Source organism: Sebastes umbrosus, chromosome 10 (genome assembly GCF_015220745.1).
Source record: "Sebastes umbrosus isolate fSebUmb1 chromosome 10, fSebUmb1.pri, whole genome shotgun sequence".
NCBI lineage: Eukaryota > Metazoa > Chordata > Actinopteri > Perciformes > Sebastidae > Sebastes > Sebastes umbrosus.
Window position 1 is genome coordinate 13,117,210 of NC_051278.1, and position 19,870 is coordinate 13,137,079.

Genomic DNA, 19,870 nt, shown 5'->3' on the forward strand with positions numbered 1-19,870 from the left:
AGAAACTGATGGCAAAAAATGCCTCACATTATAACCTCCTTTCATTCCATTTTGCGCGTTCACTTCTTTCCTCTCTGTCCACTCTGTGGCCGGGCTGAGCGATGGGCGGTTTTCTGGAGGAGCACTCAGCCGAAAAAAATTATTCCACACCAACAGACAGTGAGGGGAGCCACTTTTGAAAAGCAAGGACAGCCTATGAATTTGTGTTTGTGTGTGTGTATTCATTACGTGATGTGTTCCTGCACTTTCAGTTTTTAGCTTTAGCTTAGATTGACTTTTTGTTAAGAGTGTCCTTTTTGTGTGGTTCTCACTTCTTAAATGGCCTTGGAGTTTGGGCTAAAACATTTAGAAGGACTTGGGTTACAATTAGGATTTAAAGTCAAATTTGAGGTATTGATGGTTAAAGGAAGGGGTTAGGATAAGGGCCAATGGGCAAGGATGTGTGTCTGTGTGTTTGTGTGCATGGACAGGGCCTTTTATCAGTAGAGAAAAGAAATAAATAACGTCTTTATCTCCTGATCAGTCTTCTCCATCAACTGCCTAACCCCTGTCAGAGCTCATGGTCGACTGCCTCCGAAGAGCCAGGACTGTTTGTTTAAATGTAAAGGTAATCAGGTCCGGCATGCCGCAGGGATCCACACAGCCGGAGAGAGACAGATGGGTTGATCCCTGGGGAAGGGTACAAGGACGGGCCACATCGCCAAGTCTTGCACCCTCGTTCTATCTGTTGGGGAAAGTTATCCATCTCAATTGAGAATGCTAAAAGTGGAAGTAAACAATTTGTTTCTATTTAAAGGTGGTATCTGTAGCTATGTTGGAACCCAAGGCCATTAAGAAACCTCCTTTCTGAATACTACTAAAATCAGTGAAACAGCCTTTAAAACAGAACAAAAACATAAAACAGAATGAAAAATACATGTGCTATAGAGCTATAGTATATTTTACAGTAAGTATACATATGTCTGATTGAAATGGTAAATGTAGCAAATCTAACTGGACAGCAGCACGTTGGGGGATAAGCTCAACTGACAAGGACATGTAATAGGCTCACAACTGGGAGATGCACAACACTACCACTGCTCAAGAGCAGATGCTAAACACCCTCATCTGATTTTCTCAGATGGTTCAGGAATTCAATCTACTCAGGGCTCTACAGTGCAAGCATTTCGCTCATATGCGAGTGAAAGATGATTTGGGCGCACTGGTGTAAATATTTTAAAGTTCTGACACTCTTATTAGCAAAGTTCGGTTTCCAAACATTCAGTTAGCAGCTTCTAATTTTTAGCCAATTATTTAATTTAAAATTGAAAAGGTCATATCAGCTGTTGCCAACTAACATCAATTCCATGACTAAGCCAAAAGGAAACTTTGCTGTTGTGTTGATGTCTGTTTCCCCTCCCTAATACCATACCATTACCCTCCACAGTTGGTTAAGGTTAGGTTATGTTTTAAGATAACTGGTTAGGTGAAGGTTGGGTTGAGTTTAAGCATCACAGAAAACGACTAGTTGGGGTTAGAGAGATGCTTCGTCTCAGATTAAGGTAAGAAGAAACACAAGTAGTTATTTCAATGTATAAACTCATCTTTAATCAAGATTTGATCATTTCTGCTGCTATGTAAATATTTATTTTATTTTATTTATATACAGAGCATCTTTGGCACAAAATGTGTTAGGTTGAATTACGTTACATAAACAAAGCAGAAACTCGGAATACAAAACACACACAATTAGTGTAACTTCATTCTCTGCTCAGGTAGATATTACTCCACTATATCTTTACATAGCAAATAGTTGTTTGCTGTTATATTAATGCTTTGAATTTTGACTTTAGCACCTTTAATTAGGCTGCCACTCAAAACTGTTTGTCTTAAAACCTACAGATTTCTGGATCTTTTGAGTTTTTGTTATTCATAATTTTGGCAACTTTCAAAAGTTGAACACTAAACATAAATAGGTTCACTAAGAGGTTTGAAATGATTAAGATGAAATAAGCGGAATGGATACTGGATTCAGATTAGATAAAATGCTTAAACTCCAACCCAGATTTCAAGAGCCTATAAAGAATTAGACCCGGCCTAAACTGTTTGAAAAGGGATGCATTTGTTAATTTCTTTAGTAATCTCCAAGTTACAGTCAGTGTTCCTCTGTGTCTTTGCATTGCATACTGTATGTTTAATGGTAAATGTTTAAAAAGCAGTGCATTAAGGCTTTCATGTTATTTCTTTACAAAAAAAATGTTGCCCCTTAATTTTCGTCTGTAACCCTAAAAATAATGTAAGCACAGAGCCCTGCTAGTGGCTTTCAAGTCCACGGCTGCCTTTCGAGCCAACAGGGCAGAAAGAATTACCCCGTTCACAGGGAATGATGGGATTAAAACTGTTAAGAAAGCAAACTGGGATTCATAGGTATACAAATGAACATGCAGTAAAGATACAGTTCAAGTATGTTCTTCTGGCCCTTGAGGAAAAGTCATATTGACAAAAAAAGAAAATTAACTACCTGATGAAAGACAGCGAAAGGTAAATGATAACAAAACCTGTTTGCTTTTCCTCCTACAGAATATCTTGTTCTCATACATAATTTTTTTTCCCGTTCTTCTCCACTTCTCTTTTTTAAGAAGTCATTTTTTAAAATAGAATTAAATGCAAATTAGAGTCGAGCTGATTATCATATAAACGGCTGATGCCTGGAGGGGCAAGACACTCTGGCTTTATTTATTTATTTAGTCATATTTTTCACAGTTCCCCATGCAACTCTGACTTTAATCAGTCCACACTTTCTTTTAAAGACATAGGGGAATCGGGGACCAGCTGAAGCGATGCGTGTGTTTTTAGTTTGTGTATGTAGGCAGCTTGTATTTGTGCTTGTGCATATCAGAGGTATGTGACTAAGAGCAGAGCAAGAGGCAGAGAGATCAACCTGCAGCATCCATAGACCCGTACAGCTTCATTAGCATCATGTAAACTGGCGCTGTGCTTTGTTCAATTAGCCGGGCACTGCTTGTTCTTGTTGCTCCGTGTTTATAATCTTTTACTATTCACATCGAGGGCAATCACCTGTGAAGGTACACATCTGGAACAGCATCACAAAGCTCCATAATCAAATACTGAGCGGTAACTTTACATAGTGGTGGAGAGGCTTTTTATGGGAGCTGGATTATGTTTGCAGTCACTCACCAGTACAAGTGGTCTGATTTGGATTCACTGGGAATGAGGGAAACACTGTTGCGGCAATTACCCGGAACTAACGCAGAGGGGAGAGATGAAGTGAAGGAGGGGGATAGAGATTCAGAGAAAGACAAAGCAGAGCGTCTGAGCAACACACAAGAAAATCAGCATACCTCCAAACGAGTGCTTGGTGCAAATACTTGGATGAAGGGTTGATCATCTTTTTATTATGAGAGGTTGACATTTCACTTGAGACAAGTCACTGTAGCCAAAGCTGCTAATCTATGATAAAAACCTGCTAAAATGTGACTTCTGACAGTATTTTGTACAACAGTATTTCTGACATTAAGGCTTTTCTGTCCTTTGATATGGACAGTCCGTCTGACCATCTCTACTACTGTAATCTCCAGTGTCACAGAACACAGGTGTGAGACAACCCTGATCCTAAAAGAGACTATATTCTTCCTTTTTGGTGTCTTTTAAACTGCTTTGGAGTTTATATGTAGGGTACAAAACCCATCTGAACCCATCTATTTACATTTTTGGTGCCCACGAGTTTTGTATGGGGTGTGATGTCTCAGTTCACAGTGTGATCTCACAGCAAGAAGGTTTGAAACCACCAGTCCGTGGTGTCTGAGATGAACAGAGTGAAAACTGTATCTTATTAGATAAAACTGATGTTGACAAACTGCATAATTTGCAGTTGAAAAAAGTAATAAATCATAATGTATCAGAATATATCTTATTACAACATCGCAGAATGTTTGAAATGTTTAAAAAATGTTTAAAATCGCGATAAGATCGGATATCGTGGTTTACGCATCGTGACAAAATTGTATCAAGGGGCCTCTGGTGATTCCTACCCCTACCTGATAATCAGACAGAATAGCCTTTTTGTTTTTACTCTGTTATTTAGTCTGACAGTGTTCATATTTGCCGCTTACTGTTTGTGGGTATTTTGACGAAACAATTTAGTAGTGACTCACATATCCATCTCATCGCCACAAGCTTCAGTAGAGATCAGTTAACTTAAAAGTTTCTTTTTCTTTCAATTTAAGTCGACTTTAAATAGCAGCATTGATCTCATTCGCTCTTGTCAGCATTTTTGTGGCAATTTTTCTGTCGCAATTTTTCTGCCATTGGCACAGAAACAAGACATCCCATTGCTTGACGTGACAACTTTACTTTACTAACTATGGCACCTCCTTATGTAACACCAGCAGTGTTTGGGGCCGATGACCAAGAGAAGCTGCACATTACGCAGCACATTCTCAAACAAACTATGCTGTCCAAGTTGCTGTTGAGGCCATCTCAGCAACGTCACATGGGATTCAATGCACTCTGCTGTTTTTCAATAGATACGCTGCCTTTCTCTCTTCCCTCCTTGTATCCCTGCGTGTGCTTGTATTCAAGCCTTTTGTGTGTTTTCCCTTCAGTGTCAACTCTGTGTACCCCTGAATCTCTCCGTTCTGCAGTCTGGTCCTATAGGTACACTGTACTCTATATCAACATCTCTTTCTATCTGCAGCCTCGGGCACGGGGTATCGCAAGGGCAGATGAGGCTCCACCTTCCACGAGTCTTAATGTCTCAGGTGACTCTCCGCAGACACACACTCAAACACACACAAACACAAGCAGAAATATACATGTATCCCGTCTAATGCATAATTCAGACTTCAAGCAATTGCAGATACATCTGAGTACATATATCCAGGCTGCCTTTCTCCTGCACTATGACCCCAGGTGCCTTTAATTTCCCATGCATCATTCCAGTGCTTCAAGAATGCCAGTGCTTACTCCCAAAAGGACAGCAGGTGTGAGTGTGTGAGCTTAAAGTCATCACTCCCATCTCTAGCTTTCAGTGGGGGCCACACAACCAGGGCATTAAAAATGCCTCCATCTGCTTACCAGCTAAGGAACTCTAATATGATCGGGGGTGTTTGATGGGCAAAATAACAAGGAACACTGAAATATGCATTAGTATGCAGGCTTTTTATTTTCAACAACTGTAAGAGAGAGAAATAAGGAGTGGGAGAGGCAATAGGCAGACAGATCAGCCTGGTAGAAATTATGAGCAATTAGAATAAAAAAATTCTGCCAAAAATATTTGAATCTACATTTCAGGAAGTATTTCTTTACAGCATTAAAGTCTTTAACAGCCATCTGTTCCGGTCAGAGTCAGTAATACCTCAGCTGATACTAGCGACACAGAAACAGAAAACATGGCCATGCCAGTAAAGCATATTTGTCTGACACATTTGCCTCCTCTGTACTGTACTGTACTGAACTGGACTACAAAGAATAACATTTTTCATTTCATGAAACATGTCAAAAGCAATTCAAACACAAATGTAAGGAAATCTCCTTATAGATATATAGTGTTTGTCTGTACATGGTATGTGTGAATTGAGACATGTATGTGGTGTAGCTGCTGAGTTGAAATTATATGAGAAAGTGGATAACATGAAAAATAAGAGAGAAGTATTGTCATGTCGGTATATATGCCACAAAATAAGCACCAAACGTGCACGCGCCAAACCCCGTTGATCGCACTGAATAGAATGGAACTGAACTGAACTAAAAAAGTCAGATACAGAAAGACAAACAGATCTGAACAGACTGCGAGCCTGTACAGAGAAACCGCGGCACTACTGGGGTCCGTTTGCAATCACTTCATGTAGCTCTGCAGCAGAGAAGAGTGGGGACAGAGAGATAAGCAAAGCAAAGTACTGCATGTAGGAAGAAGATGGACATGTTCAAGACAAAAACACTTGCACTATCAGTCTATTACAGCAAAGTGTACCTGAGGTTTACAAGGTTTAGGCTGTGTCCATATTCTATGATGAAAGATCTCTAAATAAACACTAGCAGCACCAATGACACTAATGCAGAACGGCAACGTGTATAATCATCTCCTGTGTAAAGTCATCATTACATGGCAATTTGGTACTTCCTACAACAAAGCAAATTTCCCAACCTGTTATTTCCATCGTTTCATTCCCCTTTCAGTTCTCTCTTTATCTCAATTAGTAGAATGTGACGTTGTCAAATTAAATTACATCTCGTTGATGAGACATGACACCAGTTATAGAGTGCTCAATGAGAGAGAGTGTCGAGGATTGTCTGCGTCTCCGACTGTCTCAATCCCCTTTGGTCATGCAACATCATTTCATAATAGCATTTTATTGATTCATTTGTAGCAACTGCTGAAATTTAGCCTAAGGTTTGTATTAACAGTAGCTCTTAGCTGCCTTACACTTTTCTTATAATGTAGCTGTATTACAATCCAATAGCCTCTTTCCTTCCAAAATCTCTCATAAGCACTGTCAATTTCCTTTCCTCTACTGCCTCTTTTTTTCTCCTTTCCTTTTAACCTACCTTTTCTATAAGCCGGGTCCTGGAGGGGGGGGGGGCACAGAATAAAGACTGGAAGTAAGGGGGAGCACAACGCACAACTCAATTATACATCAAAGAACTTATGTTGGGGACACCACGGTAGGGGGAGCGAAGAAAGAGGTGGAGAGGAAGATGGCTGAGGACAAAAGGGGTTTCACATGGATGAGGAGGGACCTCGGCGACGGTTGCTGGTATCAGTGTTAGTCGGGGACTACAGGGAAAACAGACCATGCTTACTTAAGAGAGAGCAGTATTGACTCTTCTGTTTCTTTCTGACACATAATGACTTACAGAAAGCTAATGATCTATAACGACTTCTACCTCAGGTTCCAAACCCATGATTTTCCCAATCAGTGCAATAATGTTTTAGACTCTCTCCCCAGCCCTGTCTCCTAAAGATGATGTTCCCATACAACTTAACTGCTGGAAACATATTTTATCGTGGATTACATTTGTCTTTGACATATCACAAATCTTCCACGGACAGCTGCAGCAAGTGATGTAGTACAAGGAGCAATGAGAGTTGCGTGGAATAATAAACTTATTGAAAGTTATGTGGCATAATAACGAGTAGAACAAGTGAGAAAGTCCACTACTGGGCGGGCAGGAGAAGAGGTGGATGGGTCAAACAAACACCGGATTTCCCCCGGGAGACTAGTGTTCATGTCCCGTGTGAAACATACTGCTTTTAAGCCAAATTGTGTTGTTTTTTATACTAAATCTAACCTAGTAGTTTTGTTGCCTAAACCTAACAAACTTTGTTTTGTTTTGTTTCAATTTACAACATTAACCATGTGTTTAAAACTGTAACCGTTATCTGCGACAAAATATCCCCTCGAAATGTAATTGAGAATGCAGTTTAGTTGTATGGAAATGTACTGTAATTTTGTAGGAGACAGGGTTGTTCTCACTAACGACTCAAGCAAAAGGCCTGAAGTGGAGAGCTAGAATAAGGACAGACAAGGAAGGAGCACTGATGATGCAGTTAGTGGTATCATCAGACCCTTGGAGGACAGTAAGGCATTCACATTTATTGATTTTAGTCCAACTTTTGACTTTGAGAATCAAATCTCAAAGTCCTTGCAGTGAAGGAAGTTTCCTGTACACACATTGCCTCTGTACGTTGTACTGTCTATTCAAAGATTCAGTCAGAAAATCCTACAGAGAAAACAATGCTGAAAGCTGAAAGCCCCGCTAGCAGCCACTTTGGTGCTAGACAGTACAGTGAATTTATAATATATGATGAATTGCTTTTCTAGCCTTACCAGTAGTGGAGCCAAAATGTAAAAGTCGATGGTGGTACTATTCAAATCAAACTGGTTCAGCCTGTGAGGAGCATATAAATGTGCGGAGGTGAATCGCTTTGCAATTAGCCTGTTAAACGATGAGATATGAGTCTTGTGCAAAGCTGACATTTTGGGCTTAGAGTCACACTAGAGGAAAAGGGTTAAACCTCTGGGGGACATGAATGCCTAAATAAATATCATGGTCATCTACCAGTTCGATTTAGATTCTTGTGTGTGTGTGTATTGGCTTGAGATGCCACTAGAGAAAGGTGTTGTGATGTCTTCCTGGAAACCATAGTTTTAGAAGGACCGACTTATATATCCATGATCAGTCACCCTCCGCTAGCGGGGCAAAAAAGCTGGTTTGTTCTATAAGAGGAAGTGCCAAACAAGATGCTGCTAGACACCATCAGACTGACTAGAATGACAACCTGAAGATGCAGCAGAGATTTGACAAAGATGTGCTGTAAGTTGGAGCTTAAACATCTGCTTGCCACCTTAATTAGCTTGAGAGATTGTCATGTATGCCTGCTGCAACATAGCTCTTTACAACCTGGGATCTGAGGTGTAAATTGAACAGTAAAAGCAACGGCAAAAACCCCCAACATATTTTAACAAGCATGGCTTTTAACTACAATATGAGTCCATTAGGAGTGTAAGAAAATATCCATTACACAAGTATTGCGATATTATGTTGTGCGATACTGAATCGATTCTCCAAAACACTGTAGCAATTTTTAATTAACTTCTTAAAAATCCAGCCGCTACTCAATCTTTCGGAGGTTGTAGCAGGCTCAGGTTTGGCATCATGAAACTAGAAAACCTATGGAATCCATTGGTACTAATCATACTGGCTTGTCGGGAAGGAGGCTAAATAACGATCCAAAGTTACACTAAATTAGTAGTAATTTTTGCCTATTCTAAAATAGTGTATTTCTGCTGTGTCCTTTATTATATGACAGTTTTCCTAAAATCAAATAAAAAAAAAAAATCACAATATATCGCCTCGCAATATATTGAATCATTACCCCAGTATCATGATATCTATCGTATCGCCAGATTCTTGCCAATACACATCCCTAGAGTCCAAGTTGTACTATCTTCTATAGAAAGCATGACTGCTTTCTATAGAAGATAGTACAAGGTATTATTCAAGTGAATCACATTTTACTCTACAGCAAGCTTTTGTATTTGTATGGCTCACTGCTGGTCGCAACAGTATTCCTATTTCTTTCCTCCATACCTCTCTATAATGCATCATTTTTCTTTAATGCCTTTCTCCCTACCAGCTCAACTGTGGAAGTGACAGCCCAAACAGATTTGAGCAAATTGGAAAGGCTATAAAGCTCTATTAAGGAAAATCTAGCCACAGTCTGAGGAACAGTGAGGGTGGGAAACAGACGAATGGGGAGGGAGGCGCATATGGAGACACAGAGGAAGACACACGGAAAGAGGAAACTGTATAATTTCAAAATGAAGCCCCGGGGAGGTTGAAGGCACGACTTGTAGCCGAACAACTTTTTTCCACACATTAATTTCTCTCTTCTTTCAGCAGAGTTTTGTTTCTATAACCGTGGTGTCATACACACCACAAAAAGCGATGAGAGCTAGCACTCTGTCCTTCTATCTGTCTCCCACATAAACACAATCACACAAGCTGCTGCAAAAATATGGAGGGACTGACAAGATGCACAACGGTCTTCAATGTTAGCAAAACCTTGTCAGAATTCACAATTCTGCCAAGTGAGTGTTAGAGGGAAGGAGAGCGCCAAAGGCAGGGTGGGGGTGGGGATGCAGGGGTGGGACCCACACACTTGAAAGAAAGGGAGAGAGGGAATGACAGGTTGATTTATTCAAAGAGTGAGGAGTGGGTGAATCAAACTTTAATGGCTTTTGGGAGTGCAAGCCGTTCTCTCTCCCCCTTCAATCTTACCCCTCTCACTCACTCAGTCTTTTCTTGTGTGCTCCCACCTTACTTCCCTTACTTCCCTTACTTCTCTCTCTCTCTCTCTCTCTCTCTCTCTCTCTCTCTCTCTGAAATACACTTTTTGATGGTCACTCACAAACACGAGCCGTAGCTCTTTTTTGACAGACAAACAGGGCCTATCGCTGCGTAGCACGCAAATCAAGGTGCTCTTCATGCTCAGTGGGATAAAGTAAATGACAGAAAGATAAAGAGAGGAAGAGGAGGTGATTTACCTTCACGAGTGGCAGCATGCGTGATGCCCAGGCAGTATTTGTTGCGTTAACCCCTGGACTGGAAAGGATGCGCGGAAAAAATTGTTCTACAGGAACGACATCCTCTCTGACAACTCACTTAAGCAACCACTTGCCCTGAAAGGCTCACTGAAGTCCGCAAATGAATCATCAGTCATGGTAGTGAATGACTGCACTCACTCATTTAAAAATGTGCTAGTATCCACACATGAACCAAGCATATAGTATATATCTACAGTGAATATCTGCAGATGGAGAGTTACATCCTCCACCAACACACACACACAAAACCAAATCAGTGAAATGCAAAAATTATGTGAACAACCAGCTGGTAAAACATCCTGAGCCTGTAAATAAACAGACCGTATGTACTGTATTTATTATGATGTATAGAAAATAGAGGAGTTAGTGTAGGAGTTTGGATTAGTTTGTAGAGGATGATCATGTGCTATGGTCAGCGCTGTCAGACATAATCATACAGGCAGATGGAGAAAGATAAAAAAAGCAAAAAACTTAAACATACAGGTACATACATCAAATTTGACCTCTGCATTTAAACCATCCTTAGGAACAGTGGGCTCCTGTAAAGCGCCCAGGGAGCAACTTGGGGTTCAGTGTCTCGCTCAAGGACACTTCGACATGCAGAATAGAGGGGGGGTCGACACGCCAACCTGGTGGTTAAAGGACAACCACTCTACCCACTGAGCTACAGCCGCCCCAAGGCTAAAATGTATAGGTACACTATCGAGCCCCCTTGCCACACCCAAGCACAAGAATCATATCAGATAACACCGGTTAGCACGTTGAATACGGGTGCCAAGTTTAAGTTGTTTTTTTTGCAACACTAGCCCCTCAAAAAAAACGTCCTGTTTCATGGTGAATAATGCGTCGCCACGGCAACGGCGTTCCACGAAAGCTCAAAAGCTTCTGCGTCTGGCATCGTGAAGGTCTTAACATATTGCTGACCAAATTTGAGGTGAATTTGGTTAACCTGCTAAGAGCAGTACAAAGTATAAAGTATAGCGATTGTTACCAAAGAGTACAGAAGCAAAGAGACAATACGGCCGCCATTTTGGACTGAAAATGCATATTATATTCATAATATTTATTGTTACAACACAGGCCATTTCAGTATATATGACAATGAAATAGAAATACATTTGGTTTACTTTTGTACTGCACTTTTTAGGTGGCGTCCGGCATGCTCTTTCAGTCCAAAATGGCAGAAACGTTAATATAATTAAAAAATATACGTTCTTTGCTGTTACTTCCTGTTGCCAGTAGGTGCTGCTATGAGTATGATTCATAATTGGCCTGTAGATGTCTTCAGGCCAGGATGCTCATAAAACCCAAGGTATATTTAACAGAACTACCAACAGTTTCAACACTTCTTAAAGCACTTTCTTTTTAACTGCTTTCAGGAACAGCTTCTCAAATGCCATCAAAAACTGGAGAAAATGTCTGCAGCCAATTCTTCAAAAACTGTTTTTTTTTTGGAAAAACCACAACTTTTGCCCAGAATTGGCACCAAATCTATGGGGAGAAAGTTATAAACTGAGCCTGAGGTGAGTAAAATATTGACTGCTTCCCATTTAACCTTCTCACTTTATCCATTTTTTCTCCCTTTCTCCCTAAATCCCTCCATCCCTCCCTATGGGGCTCAGGGTCTTAGTGTCAGGCAGAATTCTCTTTGAGGCCTGCGCCTGTCAACCAGCCACCACTCAGCTCAGTAACCACTAGATTCAATTACACTAGACCAGGAGAGATGATACTGAAATCATTATGGGCTAAATCCAACTTCTAGGAGGAGGTGTTTGTGTGTGTGTGTTTCATATGTTTGTGTGCCTTCTATGTGCAGGATGACTGTGTAGAAGTTGAGTCACAAATATTTCATGACTGTAATTTCAAAATAAATGTAGAAATTCCTTTTAAGTTCCCAGAGAGCCTTGCAACTGCAGTGATATTAGTCCTCCATATACTGTAGGTGCTGCCTTAGAGCTGAAATATCTGTTTGTGAACCTGGTAAACAAATTACCTTGTGGATGCTGTAACCTGCCGAGCTACAGGGCAGGAGGCGATAAAAGATTAGGGATTGAATTTCAGCTTTCAGAAGTGAAAAAAAAGGCAAAGAAGAAAAGGAATATAACAGATTCATCTATGTTCTACCTGACAGCGACAGAGGGCACATCAAATAGCAGGTGCCTCTGTTTTGCTGCCAGAGCCCACATCAAGCACTAAGCAGCCCATTCACAGGCGTAATAGGAGCTCTCAAACACCCTCTGCCAATATTATCTCAAATATGAGTGCATTTGTGTGTGCGTGCGTGAAATGCTGTCATGCTATTCATCGCAAAATTGTTTGGAGGAAGTAGTAGCCAAAAGTTGGGGGCTAACATCAGGCTGGTTTGAATTCCTCTCTTCTACTCAACTGTTATCATGGAGCCTTTGAGCAGTGGACCTACTTACCAAACACACAATTATTCAACTGATAAAAGCCACTGAGCCAGATTTCTGTTCTGGGCAGTATGCCACTAAACAAAATATTTCATTGAACATTGTTTTAGGAACAAATAACCTGAGGTTTCTGATGAGGATTCCTGTTGCTGTGCTTCTAATGAAGCCAAATACAGAAACTTTTATCAGACCAGACTGAAGGGCTGTCCTTTCTCTAGATGTCTGACTTTCACCTGAGGTGTCTCCACCTTGGGCAGCCCTCTCCTATGACATCAGCTGTAGTTCATCAGAGCTTACTGTAGGTTAGAGAGGGACATTGAGATATGACTGATAGAAAATAGAGGCTGAGGAGGGATTTGCTCACCTGCCTGACATACCTGAGAGACAGTAAACAGATAAAGTTTGGATATCTTATCACCTGGAGCCTCTTGCCTGTCTGCCAAAACATTTAATCCATCTATGTGCATTAAAGCGCTGGTCTGAAGTCAGGCTGTACAATCTTGTGTGCATCATTACTGCGATATCAAAGGCAGGATTCCACTGTGCTGCATATCTACTGTAGGTAGGGATGAATGTGAGTACTGGCAAGAGGATGAAAAGGGGATGGTATTTATATGGTGAAAAGCTACAAGCGGAGAGGCGCAACCAAAAAAATAAACAAAACTTATACCTTGCTAATATCATGGGAAAACAAGTATGGATAATATCTACAAACTTGTGTGGTGAATATGTATGATCCAATAATGGCATAAAGAAAATATGCTTTGAGAACATTTATGCGCTAACCCAAGAAACAGGCATTTAATGCCGGGCACACACTACACAGGAATCAAGACGATTTTGGGCCAGATCCCCCTTCCAGACAAGCAAAGCAAAGCACAGATTTTTTGATGGTTCTAAAGATTATGTTTCCAGATATTCCTGTAGTGTGAGGTATGTGAGTGTTTTTTACATCCCCCGATCGGCTCAGAAGTCCATCCTGGCCGCACCGATTACAAAAATATTAAACGTTCAACATTTACGATCGGATTTCCTGTTGTGTGTGAAGAACCCCGGGGACAGCCGATGACGCAGTCACTTGGGAAAGAACGATAGCCAATTGGGAACCAAGCTGACTGAAGAAGAAAGGACAACAACCGCAGTCATGGCGGCCGCGGCTAATGCAATCGCAAAGCTTAAAGTAGTAGTAAGATGGACCTCAGAAATGGAGGACCAACTTGTTGATTTGTGGCAACAACACAAGTGTTTATTTAAAATGTATCCATGACTTCACCCATATTTTTTTTCTTTGTGAATTTTCAGCACAAAGTAGTGCAAAAACTAACATCGCTAATTCTTCCTGGCTGTTGTCCACCATGTTTGTTTACATTAAAGTAGCGTTTGATTGCGAGAGATTTTGCAAGATTTCCGATTTTGAGAGTCGGGACACTTGTTTTTCATGAATGGAATTTGTTATACTATAGGAACAAAACTGTTCAATTTAACATAACATGTCATTATGTGTGGAGTCTCTCACATCAACATCTGTTAAGATTTTAATTTTTTTTAGTGTGGGCCAGCCTTAAGGCAGAAGAGACTGCAGAGAAAGCGAAGCAGAAGAAAGAACAAGATAAAAGTGTTTGTGGTCAGGGGCAGTGTATGGACCAGCAGGAGATGGCACACACTGGGCACACTTAGAGAAGTTGTTAGAGCTGGCATTTGATATGATCACAGTGGCACTGACAGAGAGACCGACTCCCAGTGGGGGAGTGTGAGGGTCAGGCAGCTGGGGGGAGGTGTGTGTGTTTTTGGGGAGGGTTGTTCTTTAAGCAATGCATGGTCCCACAGTTGCTCAGACAGCAGCTCTGTACACTCAAAACATTTTGTCGATAGAGGGCTCGCTATATTGAAGGACTACCTGTCGCGCTTAGGGAATGTGAAAAACACTTCTCAGTATGTTGTTGCCTCACTCCATCATCTCATGCAATAATGGATTTAGGTTGTGGCCCATCTGCTGTTCTATCAAAACATTATTTCTGGTGATAGTCTCCGCTCCTTGTATCCAGTCTCTGCTGCTGCTGCTGGCTGCCTGTGTGAGTGTGTGGAAGCTGTAAATCTGGCCAGCTCATTAGCACTGACAGAGGGAATGCTAGCAGCCCACCTGCTCCCCTTCACCCTCTTTATGGCTCTACAAATTAAAACGACATTTACACACACTCTCCCCCGCTCTCCCTACTGCACTGCTCACCTTGCCACTCACATTGCTTCATCTGCTCACTGCGTCAGGTCCACCTCAATACACCTCCTCCTCAAACTATTCTCTGTTTCAACAACACTAAAGCCCTTTTGAGTTGTTTTCTTTTGGCTTCTGTCAATCTGTTGTATCGCTGTGTTAAATTCCATCACTTCAATCCTTTGTTTCTGTCATCACTGCTCTTTTACTTTAACTACTCTGCCATCCATCACCCTTTCCCATCTTTCATCTCTGTGTGCTAAAGTTCAGCAGCACTATCTAGTAGTGCTGATTGTACTCTAACCCCCAGTTACTCTGGCACGTCCAGTGAGTGACAGCGTGATGGAATGATGCTGCAGCATGTTTGCTTCGCCCGCTAGAGGTCAGTTCGTGTCACAGGGGTAATGAGGCCATAAAAATGCAGGTAATGAAAGTTGTGGGAAAACAGGATAAGGTGCAGAAAAGGGTAGAGGAAGGGGAAACAATGAGGAAGAAACTGACTCCTTAAGGAACGTCGTTCCTAAAACTCCCACTTCCAGGTGGAAGAGGTGGAGGGCTTTAATGAAGAGCTCTCTATGTACAGCTGCGTTGTAATTGCAACACAAAGTCATAAAAATATGAATGAATTTTCTGTGTCTCATTTATCAAGAAAGGCACACTAACAACAGAGTTGATTGAGATTTGTGATAAAACACATTCCACCTGCATTAGTCTCACTCTGTGCTCACATACATGAGATTTGCATATTTTATTTTGACTGTTGCGTCTCATTGTTTCAGGCTTCAGGTATTTTCAGTGCAGAGAAACGCCGGTGAATTAGACTCACTGTTGTGTCGAGTGTTTTAAAGAATCTGATCTATTACCACAACCGCAATGCTTCAAATACAAAAGCTTAAATTTGGTACGCACTAAGAGGACAGGACTGACATGAGCAGTAATTCACAGAGTGATGTAAGGGAACTAACAATATGTGAGCGACTGAGGGTCAAACACAGCTCTGTTTAATGGCTTTCCAGAGGCTAAACCGAAGCCTATTGTTTGCAGAGCTTGGAAAGTCTGTATGTGGACTATAAGTGAGTCCCACACAACTGAGCAGCGGATGCTTTGGCCTGAGAGAACCTTCCCTAGTGGGTGGTCTAAACAGCCTCGTCTTAACAGTCCTTCTTTCTCCCATTTATTTGCCTGACTTTATGGATTGGGGAGAGAAAAAGCCAGTGGCTTTGAAGATTTGGTGAAGACTCAGAGAAAGGCGTATGTGCTCAATATAAACACAACAAGATATGTGGATGTGTGTGTGTTTGTGTGTGTGGATTTCAGCCCCTGTTTGAAGTCCTCCACTCCACTCTGGCAATTACTTCCATCAAGGATTAGATGAGGGAGAGGGCAAAGAGGAGAGAGGAAGATGGAGAGAAGTGAGAGCCTAGAAGGGAGGTAGCAGATTCAGAGAGAGAGGACAGAGAAGCAAGAGAAACGAAGAGGAGAAAAGAGATTGAGGTCTCCACTGCAGTGAGTGTTTTTCTTTCCTATAAAGGAGGCTGTGCATGCTCTATATATATGAGCAAGAAGACAACTCATCAAATCATGGGAAGATCACAGGTGCAGCAAAACGCAGCTATTTCCTGGGCACCAGAGACCGAAAAGCACCATGAATTGTTGATGACCACCATAAGTTGGATGTAACCACCATGCAGTTACTACTGTTACAGTTGTCATAACATTGAGGTGTTTGAGAAGCAAAAAGGAAACTGTTTTTTGGATGGTCAGTTTTTCTGCTGGCATCATTGTTTTGAGGCTCATAAAACAAGAAATTAAATAGGAATTCTCCTATATACTATACATTTTCATTCAGGGCTGCACAATTAATCAAAATTGTATGCATTTTATTTGCACCATGGCATATTCCAATTTTCAAATCGCAGGAAGCGCAATATTTGTTAAAGGCGAAATGTGTGTCAAAATAGCATTTTAAATTAAATATTGTGGTGCTGCTGAGATGTCCTGGTCTACACATCATATTTTACAAACTTAAGGAAACATCTTTGTTTGGTACAGATCCCCACAAAAACCACACCATAATCATTTTAATATGTTTTTCAATGAAAATGAGAATAATTATGTTAAAAATTATCACAAATCATATCGCAATTGCAATATCAGTCAAAATAATCTCAATTAGATATTTTTTCAAAATTGTTCAGCCCTATTTTCACTGTACTACTACCTCAGATACATTAAGTTAATAGGTTAATCAATAACTCTCAGTCAGCCTTACCTCTGGGATGTGGACGGTGTAAGGCTGCCCATGAAAGACTGGCGCGTTATCGTTCACGTCTCCAACCTGGATGTTCACCGTGTCTTTGACCACCTGAGGGAGGAAACACCTTTTGGTAAAACTGTTCCAAAGCCTCCTCCGCAAGTTACCTGTCAGAGAACTGCAGTCACTGCAAATGTGCATGAGCCACAACAAGCCAAGATTCAGAGGGAAAGAAAACAGGACAAGTGTGTGATAGATTACCCGCAGGGGAGAGTAGGTTGAACGTCAGTTTGTTTCAGTAACTAAACTGCGTTGAGTGAGACAGGTGTCACAATGATTAAATGTGAGAAAGAGAGAAATAAGGGTGAGAATGAAAGCAAGAGACTGAAAGGGAGACGGATTGAGAGAGAAGGTTTCTGTGTGACATTTGGTCAGGTTATATCCAGGTGTCAGCGTGTGACGGGAAGTGTCATAACTGTGATCACAGTGCAAATCTGTCTCTTACCTCTTGAATGTCACTCACGTAGAATTCAACCTGCATCTCTGACTTGGTCTGGTGGAGACAGAGATAGACATCAGCATAAACTTTGCATGCACATGTAGTTGCAAAAGAGCAGTGCAGAAAAGCATAAAAAGACATAGAAATGCCACTCTGAACTCAAAACCCTTTCTTTTTCATCCCTCCGTGCAGAAGATTATTGCACTTTTCACTGCCCTTTCATCATTTGATAATTTACATTCCGTCTCCTATTTTCAAAATTGTCCCGAGTGTCTTTTCTTGTATATAATGCATTTGGTAATGTGTAAGCGTGTGTGTCTGTTTGGTGTTCATACCTCACGGTCGAGCTGCTGTCGAAGCCAGACCACGCCAGTGTTTGCGTTCACAGAAAAATACCTCCCGGCCTCGTCTCCTGTTACACCGTACGTGAGAGGTTCCATCTCAGGATCACTCGCCTTCAGCTGGGCCACTGATGAACCTGCCACACAGAGAGTCAAAGGTCAGAGTGTCTAACAAGACTTTTAACCTGTTATGTGACCTTGTATTCACTAATCTAAAGAGCAATAGATTGCAAATACACTCCAATTTCAATTCAGTTGCTTCCCTTGATGTCCCATTACTTCTACTGAGCCACATAATAGGATATGTTACGAAAGATATAAACAAACATTTCATACCATGATGCACTTGTATTGAATGAAACATGATTGTTACTTGTCTGAATTTCATTTTTATGGGCCTTTCACGCAGATTGCGGCAACAGCACCACTGCCTTCTGAAACGTTTTGTTTCCAATGGCTTGCGTGGCAGTGGTTTTTCGCCACAATACACACAAAAAAGGAAGAAAACAACTTGACCTGCAGGGTCAGGTCAAAGATGGATTATTTAGACAACTTGCTCCTCCAAAAAGAACTAAAGTCATGTGGGTACAGCAAGCTGCATTTTCACGTTACGGATAAAGATGGCCTAACAACACACGCATAGCTCATACAAACACACTAGCCTGTGCAAGGGTAGAGAGGAACAAAGGGATTTTAATTGGAGCTGCAGTGGTTCACAGGCTTCATTCGTCACAGACACTAGAGCTCCGACAGGCTGGCGAATCAAACCCAGAGGTGGAGCGCCATTAGGCTGGCTAACCCACAGTGCTGGACGGTTGTGTCAAGAAGGGCTAGGTGGAGGTTAAGAGGGGCATGGAGGACAGCATGGAGACCCCTCGACCCAGAGAGTCAAGGCTCATTACTATCCAGGGTAAAACTGCTTGAGCAGGGTATCGTAATGGGCTGAAGGGGAGGTTATGCTGATATCGGTCACACATAATGGACCCCAGAGGTAATGAATATGTATCATGTTCTCTTTCAACTCACAGAACACAAACATTATCACACAACATAGACACAGCTCAAACACACATTTACAAGTACATCCAAGTAGAGATAAACTGTAGCTCTGAGGACATCGCCAAGCCCTGACTCTTTGTTGTGGAACCAGACGTTCTTGCAGTTACGCTACTCTTGATTTCCTAAAAAGAGGAAACAGGGACCACCAGTAGGGATTAGACGCTGTCCATGGTGCTGAACTGAAGTCATGCAGTCATTACAACTAAATACCTTCACTTTCCCCAACACCAACGTAACTGTCATACCCTCATTCAGGGGTTTTTCCGCCAGAAAAGTTGTTCGGACAGGCGGCAGCTGTGAGGTTGGAGGTTGGATACATAATTCCCTGATGCTTTGGGGACCCATCTCAGGCCTGGGCTTACAATACATAACAATGTTTGTCTGTGTGTTTGCCCTGCACTGCTGACTTCACGCAATGCATGCTGGGATAAGCTTCAGCTCCACCTTTGACCCTAAATAAAAAATAAGAGAGTATTGAATATGAGTGCATGGATGAGAGAGTAAATCAACCGATCATACACACATACAAGCAATGAGTGCACACACACACTCATCCTCTCTCCCTCCCTGCAGGAACCCGGTCAGACAATAGAGGTGAAGCCAAACTAAATCAAGCCTGTCACTTGCGCACCAAAATGCTTAACACAACGACCAATTAGGCTTCACAATCACACACCCCTCTCGTTTTATTAATACACCCCATTTTCCTATGAAAGGGTGGCAAAAATGACTAATTAATATAACGATTTATGAACTCCTCTCATTGCGTCTAATGAGATTTATGCAAATTAAGCTGCTTTCAATATGAGTTATAATTTGGTTGAAGACGGTGCAAATTGAGCATTTTACCTCATAGTCATCAATAATAACTGATTTTTTTTCCCTCCTCCTTCCGGCCCTCTCGACTGTGGAGGAATTGTCTGCTCCATGTGGGTAGACGTACACTCGAGCGAAGGATAACAAATGAATGATAACAAAATCATTT

At 41.5% G+C, this 19,870-nt stretch overlaps 1 protein-coding gene across 1 annotated transcript in view; it reads right to left on the reverse strand.

The window, feature by feature from the left end:
• cdh23 (cadherin-related 23) overlaps nucleotides 1–19,870 on the reverse strand; it is a 185,158-nt gene that overhangs the window by 118,744 nt on the left and 46,544 nt on the right. Inside the window, exons 7-9 of the mRNA XM_037781381.1 lie at nucleotides 17,821–17,963; nucleotides 17,492–17,539; nucleotides 17,005–17,097 (exon numbers count right to left, since the gene is read on the reverse strand). Of these exons, the coding sequence (XP_037637309.1) occupies nucleotides 17,005–17,097; nucleotides 17,492–17,539; nucleotides 17,821–17,963 (284 nt within the window). The remainder of the gene's footprint in view (nucleotides 1–17,004; nucleotides 17,098–17,491; nucleotides 17,540–17,820; nucleotides 17,964–19,870) is intronic.